Source organism: Muscardinus avellanarius, assembly GCF_963383645.1.
Source record: "Muscardinus avellanarius genome assembly, chromosome: 5".
In the NCBI taxonomy this organism is placed as follows: Eukaryota; Metazoa; Chordata; class Mammalia; order Rodentia; family Gliridae; genus Muscardinus; species Muscardinus avellanarius.
The window spans coordinates 73,986,028-74,001,183 of record NC_137790.1 but is presented as its reverse complement, the minus strand read 5'-3'; the positions used below and the strand labels follow the sequence as shown (position 1 = coordinate 74,001,183).

The 15,156-nt window shown below is 45.8% G+C and overlaps 1 protein-coding gene across 12 annotated transcripts in view; it reads right to left on the bottom strand.

Annotated features, from left to right (window-relative positions):
• The window catches only part of KALRN (kalirin RhoGEF kinase), a gene marked incomplete at both ends in the record, with an annotated part of 686,722 nt that overhangs the window by 334,771 nt on the left and 336,795 nt on the right, over positions 1–15,156 (bottom strand). For 9 of the 12 annotated variants that reach the window (XM_080696283.1, XM_080696287.1, XM_080696289.1 and 6 more), the window contains 3 exons: positions 507–681; positions 3,989–4,197; positions 12,878–13,069. In XM_080696283.1, the coding sequence (XP_080552409.1) occupies positions 507–681; positions 3,989–4,197; positions 12,878–13,069 (576 nt within the window). Of the gene's footprint in view, positions 1–506; positions 682–3,988; positions 4,198–12,877; positions 13,070–15,156 lie in introns of those variants that run through there. The other 3 variants (XM_080696273.1, XM_080696274.1, XM_080696286.1) reach the window with 2 other exon arrangements.

Genomic DNA, 15,156 nt, shown 5'->3' with positions numbered 1-15,156 from the left:
GAGCTGAGTTTATGAGATGAACCAAAAAATGGCTTCAGCCCAGACTTGCTTTCTTAATAGAAATCAAACCAACAGGTCTTTCCTGTAGTTACTGACTTCTTGGCTTGTGTGTCACTTAATTTAATGCCTGGTCTTTGCTCACCAGCAGAGGAGGTTGTCTAATTTTAACAACTTACCACTGCTGAAGATACACAATTCAGTGACTACTTCAGGGGCCACGGCAACTCCATGGTCTCTCAGAAAGCAAAGTACCAAGAGTCCAATGAACAGCAACAAAAACTTCTCAGAGATGTAACTCACAGAAGTAAAACAGGGGCTCTGCTTGGGGATGGGAGGGACTGGAAGCAATTTATCACAGTGGAACATGAATTTCTTGACTTCTAAGAAAGCATCTTGATGCAGAATGCCCTCTAGCTCCCTGGGCTACTACTCCGTGGATGTGGCAGAATCCTTGGCCAGGAAGCACTCTCTGGCTCTCACCTCTCCTCCCCTCCCCTCCCTCCTACCTCAATGGTGTACTGCTCAAAGATGCGCAGCTGTAAGAAGATATCCAGCTTGATCTTCCGCTCATGGAACAGCTCCTCCATCTGTACCTGGGCATCATCCAGCTGCTGTAGGACAGACTCGATATGGCTGATGGAGCTACTGTGGGGCGTCTTATTGTTGGACACAGCCGAGTCCCTGTGATGGTGGGGAGAAGAAGAGAGGGAGAGGCCTTGCCATGTTACAAGTGGCAGAGGAGGAAGGGCCCTTCCTCATCTGAGAAAGCGAGTATGAATAGGTGAGTCAGTCAATCAACAGAAATTTATCAAAATCCTACTGTGAGCCCAACACTATCTACTTAGGAGGTGAACAAAAGATACATGAATTCTCTTTTGGGCCCACAACTCTGTTTTCAAGACTAGTTGTGCTTCTACCCTTAGAGAACAGCAAAAGAAATAAGGTAGGAAAGGGTTCTACCAAACATAAAACATTCAAGAAATGAAATATATGTAGTCTAAGGCTTTAATATACACACACATGTACATATATCCTATTACATAAGGATAGAAGAGTTAAAGGCATATGAAAAACGAAAACAAAAATCTTCCTAATTTTACCTCACTGAATTGTTAAAATAAGATGACATCATGGCTACCAAAATTATTCACCCACTTTACAACGCTCTGCTGAAGTGTGGGCTGGTGTTCTTAAACAGGCTTCAATCTGTGGTTAGAAAAGCATGCAACCTGGCATCTGCAAGTCTGGATTAGGCCCCCACATTGACATATATGGGCTGGCAGCCCCTAGAACACCACCTCGCAGAGCCCCAGATGCCTCACTTATAAAGTGAACTGAGCCCTTGCCCAACTCACTTCAGGGTTTGCTGTTAAATAAGGCAGTGCATGTGGACTGTGGCAGGAACCTGCTGCATGAATGATTATTAGCCCTGAAAAGACACACGTGAAGTGTCTGGCACTGGTGGGGGCTGTGGCCGACTCAGTAGAGTAAAGGCTAGGTTACAAGAGGCTGGGGTGACCAACCATCAAAGGTGCCACAGAGGCTGTGTTTCTACTGGGGCTTTAAAGAAGTGGATGAACAGTTGGGTGTGTCGGAGTGTGTGGTCCCATAGCAGAGTCTATCTGCAAGTAGTAGGGACAGGTGATGCACTGTGGAGGGGAACCAAGTATTAGACACAGCCTCACTAAGAGAAGTGAGGTGGTGGTGAGACCTCCAGAGAGATGATTGCCTTAGAAAAACTATGGAGTTTAAGAAGCTCAGATCCTATAGGCCCCCTCGTAAGCTAGCACCCTAAACTTGATATCATGGCTGCCAAGTGAACTGGCACATTCATAATCTTGGCTCCTTGGTTTCTTATACAATTTAAGTAAGAAGTCAGAGCACAAGGAGACAATTCTTAGTTTTGAATGCTCTCGTTAGCAAGTGTTCTGAAAGCCAGGTCCTTTTAGCCTACACGTCTCAGAAGTAGTGGCAGCTGAGCACACACTATCTGTCCCTGGAGACTTAATAAGGGCAGTTGTCAAGCGCCTCTCCCTCTGTTATTCAGAGAGCTCCCAATTCTCATCTCTCTACCCTGGCCCTGTTTGGTCATGAAACAAGCATGGTTCCTATCCCCGCTATTGCATGGGCATCTTCAGTCATAAGAAGTGCGTAAGACAAGGTACTCAGTACTATCCATTGTGTACTTGTTGAGGGCTTTGCTGGTGGAGGGTCTGACGATCCTCTCTATTCCTCTCAGTCTTTCTCCATCACATAATTCCTACCAGGCCACACAGCACCCATGTCAATGCCACACTCTCTAGGAATGGCAGTGATGACGTATATACATAACCTTCGGCACTCCAGTGAAGAGCCACAGAAGAACACTGGAGACCTAGTGAAGGTGTCTGGTGTGTGGGGTGCATCCCACCAATGTCCACTAAGCCCCACTCACTTTTCCTTCTATGGGCTTTGATGTCAGGGAGGGAGGGGGAGCCTAGGCTAGATTCAGGCCTGCAGAGAAACAAATGCTACTGATAGATCTTGGTTGCACACCTATGACACTCTCAAACCCATGGTAGAACAGGCACAACTCACACCATTGCCTTCACCATCACCCAGTGGCATTAAGCCATTAGGCACTGTACAAGGTTGGCAGTTTTGAAGAGCACATGGCATCTCCATAGACCCGTCCCCACAGGGAGAGGAACCAGCCAAGCTTGCAAAAAGTATGTGGAGAGATAACACAAAGCCATCACCAAATCCTAGAGTTGACAGAGCTCCTAGGGTGAACCCCTCAATCATATAGACCAAACAGCTGAGGGCCAGGGAGGTTAAGTGACTGCCCACTATTTGGAATTTTATTTAGCTGCAAATGCCAGTGGAGTTTCCTGAGTAGGCCGACAAAATTGTTGCACATTGTATATTCATGAAGATGAATCGGGGGAAGGAGGCTGTCTTGTTAGTATGCAATAGGAGGATACAGAACACCTCGTGTGCATGTTTAGAATCGGAATTATTAATTTTCAACAGCAAAACATGCCAGGACCTTCTAAAGGTAATTTCTCATTGTTTATTTAATTGGACAACTGGTATGGGGTGGGGGGAAGCCTTCTCCAATTGAAGTAATTCCCTCAGGCTCTGGGGTTGGCCTGGGACTTGTTGATGAGATTATTTCTGTCTGTGGCTGGCAGAGGGCCCAGTACTTGGTGATTTGGGGAAAGGAACAGTCCCTGAGGGCAGGCATCATTAGCACCATCAAATCCTATTTACACAGCACCTGGGCACTACACTGGCTGCTGAGGGCTTGCCCAAGGCCTCAGGGCATTTTATCTGAGAAGCTGGTGTCCTTGACAGGGGCAAGAACTAGATACTGATACCAACAGAAAGGAGGCAACGGTGTGTACCATTCTAAACTAATAGAAGAATTTCGACAGGACTTTCCTTCTTAGTTGTGTGCACTTAGGTTGACAAGGGGTTTTCTTTTTCTGGGTGGCAAGGGATGGTGGAAAGGTCACAAGTGGGTTACGAAAGCTGAGTGGAACATCATCATAGAGAATGACATATACATTCTCTATCTCCTTGCGGGGGGCACAACCAAATGTAAGCACATGTGACCAGTAGGGCACCAGAGTTCAGAATTCAGCCCAAAGACCACTCTATTCCATAATGTTTATCTCTCCACATAGCCAAATAGGTCATAATTCTTAATGGAGACATGACTCACATTTGTTGAATTTTGTTAATTTTTGTCATCTTTATGTTTCATATGGATCGTCAAATGCCATCCTGAGTAATAATTCTTTGAAACCTTAGAGCCTCTCCATTTACGGTTTCAGTCTTATCTCTCTCGGGTTGGGTATGGTGCAGGCATTTAAGAGTTTTACAGATGAAGCAACCAAAGCTCACACAAGACCACACGGCCAGCTATGGTTGAGTCAAGACTGGGACATGACTTATCTCGTGTCTACCCGAGGCGTTCCCACTGGAAAGCACTGCCCATGCTGACCTGGCCTCGCTGGGCTCCCCCAGGGAGGGAGGCGCTGACCTGAGCTGCTGGATAAGGTCTTCGCCTTCCTTGATAACGTTGAGCGTGGCGTCCAGGGTGGCGGTCTGCTGCTGCTGGAACTGCTTGATCAGTTCCTGGACCGCATCCACAGAGTCCGCACAGACATCCTCGAGCATCTCCTTCTGCAGGTCTTCCATCCATGTCCACAACTGTGGAGAAGAGAAAGGAGAGACTTCACTCAGGCAGATGTGAGAGGCCAGCCCGAGGTAAGGACAAGTCAGCCGGTCTGGAGTCACCCCACCTACCCAGGCCAGGCAGTGCACAGTCAGACTGTCCACATCAGCACACCTATGGGTGAGCAGGTGCGCTATGGGTTGGTTTGTGTTTCTACATTTATATTATCAATCGTTGTCACGATTACTCCATCAGTGTTGCCATTCCCTAAGGATGGGATGGGAACTACCACAGGCTCATAGAAGCCTGTGGGTTCACAGAGCAAAGAGGTGTGTGTGTGTGTGTGTGTGTGTGTGTGTGTGTGTGTGTGTGTTACTAGGGACTGCACCCAGGGACATTGTACTTCTGAGCTACACCCCCAGCCCTATTTTATTTTATTTTATTTTATTTTATTTTATTTTATTTTATTTTATGTTTTGTAGCAGGATCTCACTAAGTTGCAGAGGGCCTAAGTTGCTGAGGCTGGCCAAGAACCTGTAACCCTCCTGTCTCAGCCTCCCAAGTACGGGGATTAGTCATGCACCATCATGCCTGGCTGAGATCCCTTATCTTTAAGAGGCCCAGAAAAACAGGAGACAGAAATGAAAAAATATTATTATTTTATCTTTTAGAAAGGAGAAAATAGAGGAATCTACATACTTCTTCCAGGCAGCTAGACACTAATTCCTTGAAATTTATCTTGATATTGCAAATATGCAAAAGAGAATGTGATTCTCAGTAATATCCAAACAAAGATAATATCCAAACAAAGATGCTTTGCTAAACTATTTTGTTCCTTTCAGGATTGCTAAATTGCTTAAAAAGTTGAAAGCTAACAATGTAGCTTTTTGTTTGTGTGTGTGGTACTAGGGATCTAATTTAGGGGCATTCAGCATTCTACCTCTTAAGATATATCCCAAGCTCTATTTTTATTCTTTATTTTGAAACAGGGTCTGACTAAGTTGCAGAGGGCCTAAGTAGCTGAGGCTGGCTACAAACCTGCGGTCCTTCTGTCTCAGCCTTCCAAATACTAGAATTATTAGCATGTGCCACCCTGCCTGTTTTTTATTTTTAATTTTGAAACAAGGTCTAAACTGTGGAGGGCCTAAATAGTGGAGGCTGGCTGCAAACCTGCAATTCCCCTGTCTCAGCTTCCCCAATTCTGGGATTCTTAGCATGCGTCACCATGCTAGGCAGGTTTGGCTTATTTTAATTTCAGTTTAAAAATAAGCTATTTTTACATGACAGTCAAGATGATGAACTGCAACCAGGACAATAATACTGGTCAGAAGAGTTTGAAAGGGCTAAATATAGTGTTTTGAATAGAATGAGTGCTGGAAATGAGGAGGGGTTAAAACTCACATTTTGATACCTCTTCCACATACTCAAAAAACTCTCCAGTGGCAACAGGGAGCTACTTTTAGCTATTATTATTGGTGAATATTTTCATAAATGATGGAAGGGAAGATGAACTTGGTATTTACTTGGAAACCAGAAGTCTTCACCTAGCTGACAAGAAAGTTAAGCTCTGAGATCTTCCAGGAAAAAGGCCAGTAGAGACAGAAAATTGATGTGTGTGTGTGTGTGTGTGTGTGTGTAAATTTGCAGGCATGCCTTTGACCCAAGATAGCCAAAGGTCTAGAGAGGTTAACACCAGTTTATAAACAATTGTGATACTATGTGAAGGTACTATTTAAAACCTGAAAAGCTTGAGCAGAGAGCCCCTTGAGGTCCCCTGAGACCACACATGCACAGTCCCTGCCTGGTGGCAGCAGACTTCAATTGAAAGCTCATAATTTTGAATAAGCACCTTTGGGGCTTAGTACTGCATCATAAAGTAGACAGAAATAAACACTGGTATTATTGAGCCATGGTAAGGTTTAATATTCTACTCCTTAGGCTGTGATTTCTCTACTACCTGAATGTCCTATAGGTCTCTTTTGTATGTGTCTATCTGATTTAGCCCTATTGAATATGCCCAGATTGCTTTAAAAAGAGTCCAGATTACAGAGAAAACACAATTGTTATTTATTATAAGGCTGCCATTGAGACCCAGGCAGAACGATCTCTCACTTAAAGCTTCCTCGAGTCCATGATTACCAGAACGATCGTGGCAGCAGCAACCGTACGTGTTTTTTCTTTGCGGTCCTGTATTCTGATTTTTCTCCCCTTCAGGAATCCTCTTTAGCCTCTGTATCTGAGTATAACATGTGAGCACTGTTCCTCCTCCATCCACCTGCTGCTCCTTAGAAAGAATCCCATATTTCAGCCATTTTCAGCCCCTCCCCCATCTTGACCAAAAGAGAACGGCACTGTGTCCTATCCTTTCAGGGTCCTGTTCCTTACTGGGCAATGACTACTTCGTCCATGCTTGGTGCATTATTCTTTCCAAACATGTGTGGTTATGGCCCAAAGTGCCTATATCCAAAAGAATGGGTCTATAACTTGAGAGTTCCTAAAACCTTGGCAGGGCTGGACTTAAGGCAGCCTCACAGTGATACGCATCAGGTTAGCCCTGGGAGGTCAGGAAGAGCCAGCCTCCAGCCCTGTCCTGCCTGCATGGCCAGCCGGGTAGCCCAACAGAGCAGGCGGGAAGGGAAAAGACACAAAAGGGAGATAGCAGGATGTCTGTGGAAATTCTGAGGCTGAAGGATGAGTGGTTCAGGGCAGAAACCATTTTACTTGATTATTATTTTTTTATTGGTGCATTGTAGCCATACATCTTAATGGAGTACAAGATGTTAGAGGCATATACACACATCACTTTAGCCCTTCCCCAATTCCCACCCCATTTCCTCCCCTTCCCTCCTTCTCATGTTTGGTTTAGTGACTGATATTGATACATTTGTAAATGTACATTATGTATATTAGGGAATTTCCCTCTTCCCCCTCCCGTCACCCCCAGTAAGGCCTCCTTATTTGCTCATCTATGCTTTCTCCTCCTTCTGTCTAGAGTTCCTCCTATGGCCGTTTCTCCCTAGCTACAATTTACTTTGTTACTTCCCACTGATCAGCCATCAATGGGGATGGTGCGATGGATTGGTCCTTAGGGATGCGGGAAGAAGCACCATTTCTGCAGAGTGCTCTTCTCCCTCCCTCCCACCTTCTGAAGAAATAATGTTTCTTTCCTCCTCCTCCTCCTCCTCCTCCTCCTCCTCCTCCTCCTCCTCCTCCTCCTCTTCCTCCTCCTCCTCCTCCTCCCCCTCCTCCTCCTCCTCCTCCCCTCCTCCTCCTCCTCCTCCTCCTCCTCCTCTTCCCCTTCTCCTCCTCCTCCCCCCCTCCTCCTCCTCCTCCTCTTCCTCTTCCCCTTCTCCTCCTCCTCCCCTCCTCCTCCTCCCCTCCTCCTCCTCCTCCCCTTCCCCTCCCCCTCCCCCTCCTCTTCGTTGTCGTCGTCTTCTTCTTCTTCCTCCTCCTCCTCCTCCTCCTCCTCCTCCTCTTCTTCTTCTCTCCTTCCCCTCCCTCCCCTCCCCCTCCCCCCTCTTTCTCTCGTGGCACTGGGGATTGAACCCAGAGGCAGTCTACCTCAAAGCTACACCCTCAGCCTGACTTTATTTCTTATTTGGAAACAGGGTCTCACTAGGTTGCTGAGAGCCTCGCTAAATTGCGGAAGCTGGCTTTGAATCTGCGACCCTTCTGTCTCAGCCTCACAAGTACTGGGATTACAAGCTTGGGCCACCGCGCTTGGCTAAGAGAGTACTTTTCTTTTGTATCGACCCCCAGCTTTTATTTCTGAAATAAACACCATGACAGTTGGGAACTGAAATAGAAGATGGAGCTATTTTGTTCTCAAGACCATCCTCCCTTTCGAAGACTAGTTTAGTTTTGGCTCTAGGGTGTGTGGGTGGAGGGACATGTGTATATGTAAGTGTGTCTGGTGTCTATGGGATGCGTGCATGCACGTGCGTGTGCCTGTGAGCAGGGAATGGTGTGGCAGAATGACCCCGCAAGGTGAGAAACGCAAAGCAGTGGGCATTTATCAAGCTGCACGATTATGTTGGTTACTTCAGCCACACTCCTTCATTTGACTCTCACCTTCTTACTACAAAAATATCTAAAACCTGATATTTTGAAAGCCCAGGGACTGCAGCATTTCCATGGAAACACAGCTAGGAAAAGGGGTTCCGTTAGGACAATCTCTGCAGAGCGGACGACGTGTGCTACAAATGACTTGTTCCTAGACAAAGAGAATGGGGACTTGGGGCAGTGCTTCTCCGCCCACCTCTCCTAGTTTTCCAGGCCAGCCTACATCCAGCTGCCCTCTTGGCCTCAGGCAAAGGAAGGCATTTTTATTGATGCATTCTAGTCCCACAGCATAATATAGTTCATAGAGGTAGCAGCAGACACGTACACGGTACTTAGTGAGAAGGTACTTGAAAGTTTAACACAATGTGTGACAGTAGCCGAGGCTGTGGGTGCATAAGAAGGCCCTAAACACAGGCTTGTCACCTCTCTTTATCAGGTAGTTCTCGGGGTAGAGATAAGAAGTTTTAGTTTTGAGGAACTGGGGATGTAGCTTTGAGGTAGAATTGTAGTATGTGTGAGGCTCTGGGTTGGATACCCAGCACTGAAAAAAAAATTGTCTTGAAAAATAACATTTATTAAATTGTTCCTATTATGAGTTGAAACTAAGATTGAGAAAACTTGTAAAGCAGAAAACTATTTTTATTAGAACCCAGGGGCATTCTAACCCCGAGCTGTACTCTCCAGCCCTATTTTATTTATTTATTTATTTATTTACTTATTTATTTTGAAGTATTGGGGATGGAACCCAGGGGAATTCTACCTCTGAGCTACCCCCAGCCCTATTTTTTTTATTCTTTATTTTGAAACAGGTTCTCAATGAGTTGCAAAGGGCCTCACTAAGTAGCGAAGGCTGTCCACGAATGGATATCCTCCTATCTCTGCCTCCCAAATGCTGAGATTACAAGCATGTGCCACCATGCCTGGCTATAAAACTATTTTTTTAAGGAAAATCAACCACCGCATTCTTAACTTCTTCATAATTTACTTCTAGTCTTTGTTCTATTTATGTGATCAATATTTGATCAGACTGGATATATGGCTTTATGTATCTTTGGCCATGGGATTTATAAGGACCGTGTAATATTTCACTCTATAGATGCACAATTGTTTGTTTAATGAATCACCCAATGAGGAATATTGAGAGGGTCTCTAATTATTCATGATCATGAATAGCACTGGGATGAAATGATTAGATGGTTTTTATCCCTCCAGACTCCTATGGTCACAAAGAATTCACAAAGCAAGGCCGACAGGACGCAACAGGCTCTCTAATCTGCCAAAGAAATGAGCTTGAATCAGGTTATCTTTCTTCTCTTTCCTCTCTGATCCTAATTAGAGCAAACCTTTTCAAGTGGGAAAGTGGGTAAAAGTAAAATTATAAACTTCAGCCTGGGGAATCACAGGAAGTCTAGTTTAAATCATTTATGAAGATGGATATTTAGTTCCCTTACAGAAATCTACTATAAAGGGGCTTTCAGTCCATGAAAATTATATCCTATGATGATGTTCTTTGACACAGTAACATTCAGGCAAACACTCAGCAGTTTGTTGGAGGAAGGCAGGAAAAAGGGAGGCAGAAAGTAAAGAAAGAAGATGCCATCCAGTGCTAGGCAGGAAGGATCTGTAATGACATGTATCAGCTAAGGGAAAGATTTTTCCTTCCATTCACTATATTCATTGGCAGAGAAGAAAAAAAAAACACAACTTATAATCCTCTAGCAGATTTATAAACTAGTAAACTTGCCTCTTAAGTCAGCCTTAAATAAAAAGCCAGAAATTTACCTATAGAATAAAGAGGAAGGAGCCCACAGTTAATGGCCTCAGCATCAAAGAAGACCCTCGCCACTTAAGGTCCGGAGAAGCCGCCAGCCTTGAAAGGGATTAAGCAGACTATGGAAAATCAAACCACAGGAGTTCTTTCATTAGAGCCCTGAAGGATGCTCACTTCCACCCAGCTAATAATCCTCATCTGCTGGCTCTACAGGTCCTAGGGATGCTCCTGTTGGTGGCTCAGGTACCCCACGGAATCCCCTTTATTTCCACTTTCCTCAGAGTTGAAGTCAAAGTACTGAAGATGAAAGGTGTGGTAGGAAGGGCTTTACCTTGCCTCCCTCCCTGCCGCCCTGGCTTTCTTTTCCTCAGGAGGGACTGATTCCCCATTGTCACGGAACCCTAGCAACATTTTACATTTCTCAGCCAAGATCTAGCTCCCCACCAAGTTCCTGTAAAGAGGAAAAAGAGGAGAAGGGAGGAGAAAGAGCAGAGGAGGAGGCACAAGGAGAAACGAGGTCAGAGTGCAGGTAGCAGGAGTGAGTGCGTGCGTGCGTGCGTGCGTGCGTGCATGTGTGTGCAGGGTGAGCATCTCTATTCTGAAAATCCTAAATCCAAAATGCTTGGCAACTCCAAGTTTTGAATTCCGGGGTTAAGAATGTCCAACCTCTATTTAAGAAGACAGGTAAAATCTCAGCTCTACTACTGATAAACTCTGTAACCTTAGACAAGTTATTTTCTGAAAATTCTTTGTTTGAAAATGTGTTTAATAGCCGGGCGTGGCGGCACACGCTTGTAATCCCCGTGCTTGGGAGGCAGAGACAGGAGGATCGTGCAGGTTCAAAGCCAGCCGTGTTGGCTTAAGAGACCCTGTTTCCAAATAAAAAAGTATAAAAATAGGTCTGGGAGTGTAGCCCATGGGAGTATAGCTGGAGGTAGAAGGGCTTCCAAGAACCCCCAGTACCACCAAAAAAAAATGTGTTTAATAAAATCTATACCTTAAGATTATCATGAAGATTGTATGAGATGATATATGTATCTGACAAGTAGTAGGCACCCAATTTTTTAAAAAGCTACCTTATATATGTTTTGAGTACTTACCATGAGTCATATGTTAGGCTAGATAAGTCACCTATACTACTTCAAGCTTAATTATTATTATCATTATTATTATTATTATTATTATTATCAACATCAAATAAAGAAGAGAAAGAGGAGAGGAAAAATGAAAGATTCTTGGGTTTACATTAAAACTGTACAGTGCCTTAGGGTACCACATCTGACTGAATCCTTTTATAAAAGGAACCCAGGGGCAGGGACACAGTGACTTGTCCAAGCACACACTGTGTTTGGCAGTAGTATTTTGGCTAGAATCCCAGCTTCTTTGCTCCATGTACAGGAGGTGAGAGATGTAGCTAGATCAGATTCCTGGAAGCTGGGGTCACCCTTTTGGGAATGATATTTCCACTGAAACTGACCCCGTCCACCACCTGCCTGTGTAGCTGTATGCCCACACCCCCAGGAGAAGCACGGCCCCTGTTCATTCATTCATTCCTCATCCACAGGCTCATCATTAAAAGGGAATCCATATGCCTTTGTTTTATGAAACCATCATTAAGAGTGGAGTGAGCCACAAACAAGGCAAGGACCAGGCAGGAAGCTCCAGATCACAGCTAATCCTCCTTCTTTACACACTCATCAGAGAGTGACTGTGAGTCTCACAGAGAGGAGAGGAGTAGACGGGAGGGGAGGGGAAGGAAAGCAGAGCCATCTTTGGGGACTCACCAGCCCTTCATCTGCAGGGGAATCTTAGTTTAGGAAACATATATATCCTTTCATGTTTTTCTCTGATAAGTGCCCAATGATTCACATTCGTTCCCACAAAATGTCAGAAAATGACTGTGAAGTAGTAACAGCCAGGCTTAGTGCATTCCCAATATAAAAAATCAACTTAATTAAGTAGGGTTAATTTTTTTTTCCTGAGCAGCAATCAAACTTTAATTAATACCCTATTAAAATGAATTCCTGGGAGAACACAAGCATGCATCCACAAAATGTGTTCTTCTGCCAAGGGGTTTATTGCAGAAGATGCTAAGTGGGCGTCCTTCCTGGGCACTTACTCAATTTCAGAGTGTCCCCTGTCACTCGGGAATGAAAAGCCATCGTAAGATTGCCACTCTCCTCCTCTCCAGGGGGCCCTCCTGCCCAGCCAGCCATTAATGTAAATCACCCTCCCCTTGTCTCTCTCCATTTGGCAAGTGATTCTGTCTGGGATTTGAGCCCAGCTTGTCTCCTCCTGCATGCAGGCCACCTCAGTCCCCCTTCCCTCATTGCCGGACACCCCATGTCCCAGCTAAGTGAGCACCAGCTTGGACAGACCTCATAAAGAAGACTGAAGCTCCTGTTTTAAAAAATCAGTAAAACAAAAACAGAACACACTTGCTTGCAAACTTTGTGTGCTCCTGGGTGGTAGTAAAGATACCCAATCAAAGTTCTGTGGAACTGATTTCTGACAGTAAAAGCAACCTAGAAAAATGGGGTGTGGGGAGAGAAGAGAGTTGATGCTCCTTTTATATTTCCTCTCCAATTGACTATTCCTGTACCAGAAGTCCCCCAAATTCTCTGGCTGCAGACTAAATGCTCCAGCAGACCCCCAAAACACCTGCCTGCAGTCTCTCCTTCCTCTCCAGAGATGATGGGAAGAAACTGTGTCCTAGTTGGTAGAGATCTAAATGCAGGTCATCAGAAGCAAACTGCTGACATCACCAATGTTCAGAGGCTACAAACTCCGAGACCACCCAGGCAGGGCCCTGCTCAACCTCAGTCCTCTTTCCCAGGAAGCCCACCCGGCCCCCGCCAGGGCCCAGGGCCCTCTGGCCTTACCTCTTTGGTGTGCGTGTGGAAGGAGACGGACATGTCCAGGAGAAGCTTGCGCTGCTCTACCCTGCGCACGAAGTCCTGGATGCGCACCTCCAGGTGTCGCGCCGCCTTGTAGATCTCCTCCGGGTCACATTCCCCCGTCTGAGCCAACTGCTCCGCTGCTTCTAGGAGCTTGTCCGCGTTGGTGTAGGTGTTCTGCCGGCAGCAACAGAGAGGCAGTCAACTCGCAGTCAGGAACCGAGGTTGGCGCCTTCCGGCAGCCCACCCAGGGGAGTGGAGGGCGGAGGCGCCCAGCCCACAGCTCCCTGCTCTGGCACCCTGCACTGGCACCCAGCCTCACAGCAGCCGGGCTGCTCCGCTCGCTCCGCACAGTGGGCACTAGCTGGGAGCCTGTGGGAGTTCTCAGAGGCAAAACATCCCTGGAAACAAGTGGGGAGAACTGCTACCGCCTCCGTCCCCCTTCCGGTCCCCTATCCCCACCCTCACCAAGCCCCATCTTTCCCCTTACTTCCCAAGCTCTGGCTGCCAGCGTTGGAAATAGCGCATCCGCAACGACGGTCTGTTTCTATGTGAGAACACCACGGAAACACTGACTAGCAGGCTTGCTCTGCCTTCCCCCAAGGTCCCCGTGACTCTGCGTGTTTATCTTTTGGAACAGAGCTATCTCTTGGGAGGGGAAGGGTCAGCAACTCTAAGGAGCCGACGGAGGAAGCAGCCATACCAGGGGAGCAGAGGCAGGTTCCCTGTGCCCCAGGCCGAGTTTTGGGGACCAAGGTTGGTGAGGGTGATCTTGTTCATCCTGAGCTACTACATCAGGTGCACACTAGGACACACACTCTCCTTTGACCCCGTGGTATTCCCCAGCGTATTTTATGTATTATCATCTCTTGGTGTGTTGTAATTCTACATCATAGTGGGCTTCAAAGCTACACAAACGTACATGCACACGCCATTTGGTGCATTTCCCGCAGTGTCCCCCACCTGTCCATTTAGCAAGATTGGGAGTGATGCCTTCACATGTGGATCTAACCTTATTGAACTGTTTCCTTCCTGAATCTTCTTTCCCCTTCCCGCCCCCTTCTGCTATTCAGGAATACTGGTTATACTCTTGATGATGCCATTCTGAGGAGTTAGGTCTCTCCTGCATTTCTCTGAAGCCCCTTTTGTTTCCTACATTCTCTAGCTTCTGCATACCTGAGAAAACACATGACCCTTGGCTTTCTGGGATTGGCAGATCTCAACTCAGCACAATGCTCTCTAGTTTCCCCTTTTTTCCTGCAAATGACACAATTTTTTTCTTCTTTATGGCTGAGTAAAACTCCATTGTGTGGATATACCAGTTTTTTTTTTTTTAAGGGTCTGGGGATGGAACCCAGGGGCATTCAACCTCCGAGCTACACCCCCTGCCCTGTTTTTTATTCTTTATTTGAAACAGGTCTCACTGGGTTGCAGAGGGCCTCACTAAGTAGCTGAGGCTGTCTGTGCGTGAGATCCTCCAATCTCAGCCTCCCGAATGGCACATGCTGGGATTACAAGCGTGCACCACCATGCCCGGCTGATATTCCACATTTTCGTTACCAATTCATCTGTTGACAGACACTCAGGTTAGTTCCATAATTTGCCTTTGTGAATTGTGCTGCTGTAAACATGGGTCTGCGTGTATCACTAGAGTATTCCGACTCCAGTTCTTTAGGGAAGATACCAAGGAGTGGTCCTGCTGGGCCATCAGGTGGTTCCAATTCTAGTCTCTGGAGGAACCTGCGCACTCATCTCCATAGTGGCCATACTAATTTGTGGTCCCACTAACAGTGTACTAAACACTCCTTTCCCCCCACATCCTCGCCAGCATTTATTACTGATTGTATTCTTGATAATGCCATTCTAAGGAATTAGATAAAATCTCTGTAGTTTTCATCTGCATTTCTGATTGCTAGTGATGCTGAACATCTTTTTTTAATGTGTTTGCTGGCCATTTGTATTTCTTCTACTGAGAAAGGTCTACTCACTTCAGTTGCCCATTTTTGGATTGGGGTGTGTATATGTGTTGGATTTTTTGAGTTCTTTAAATATACTGAATGTTAGCCCTCTATCAGAAGAGTAACTAGCTGGTGAAGATTTTCTTCCAATCTATACACTCTCTCCAGAGTATTTTATTTTATTTATTTTTATTTTTATTTTTTGGTACTAGAGATGGAATCCAGGGGTTTTCTACCCCCAGGCTATCCTCCCAGACCTATTTTCTATTTTATTTGGAAACAGGGTTTCACTAAGTTTCTGAGAAC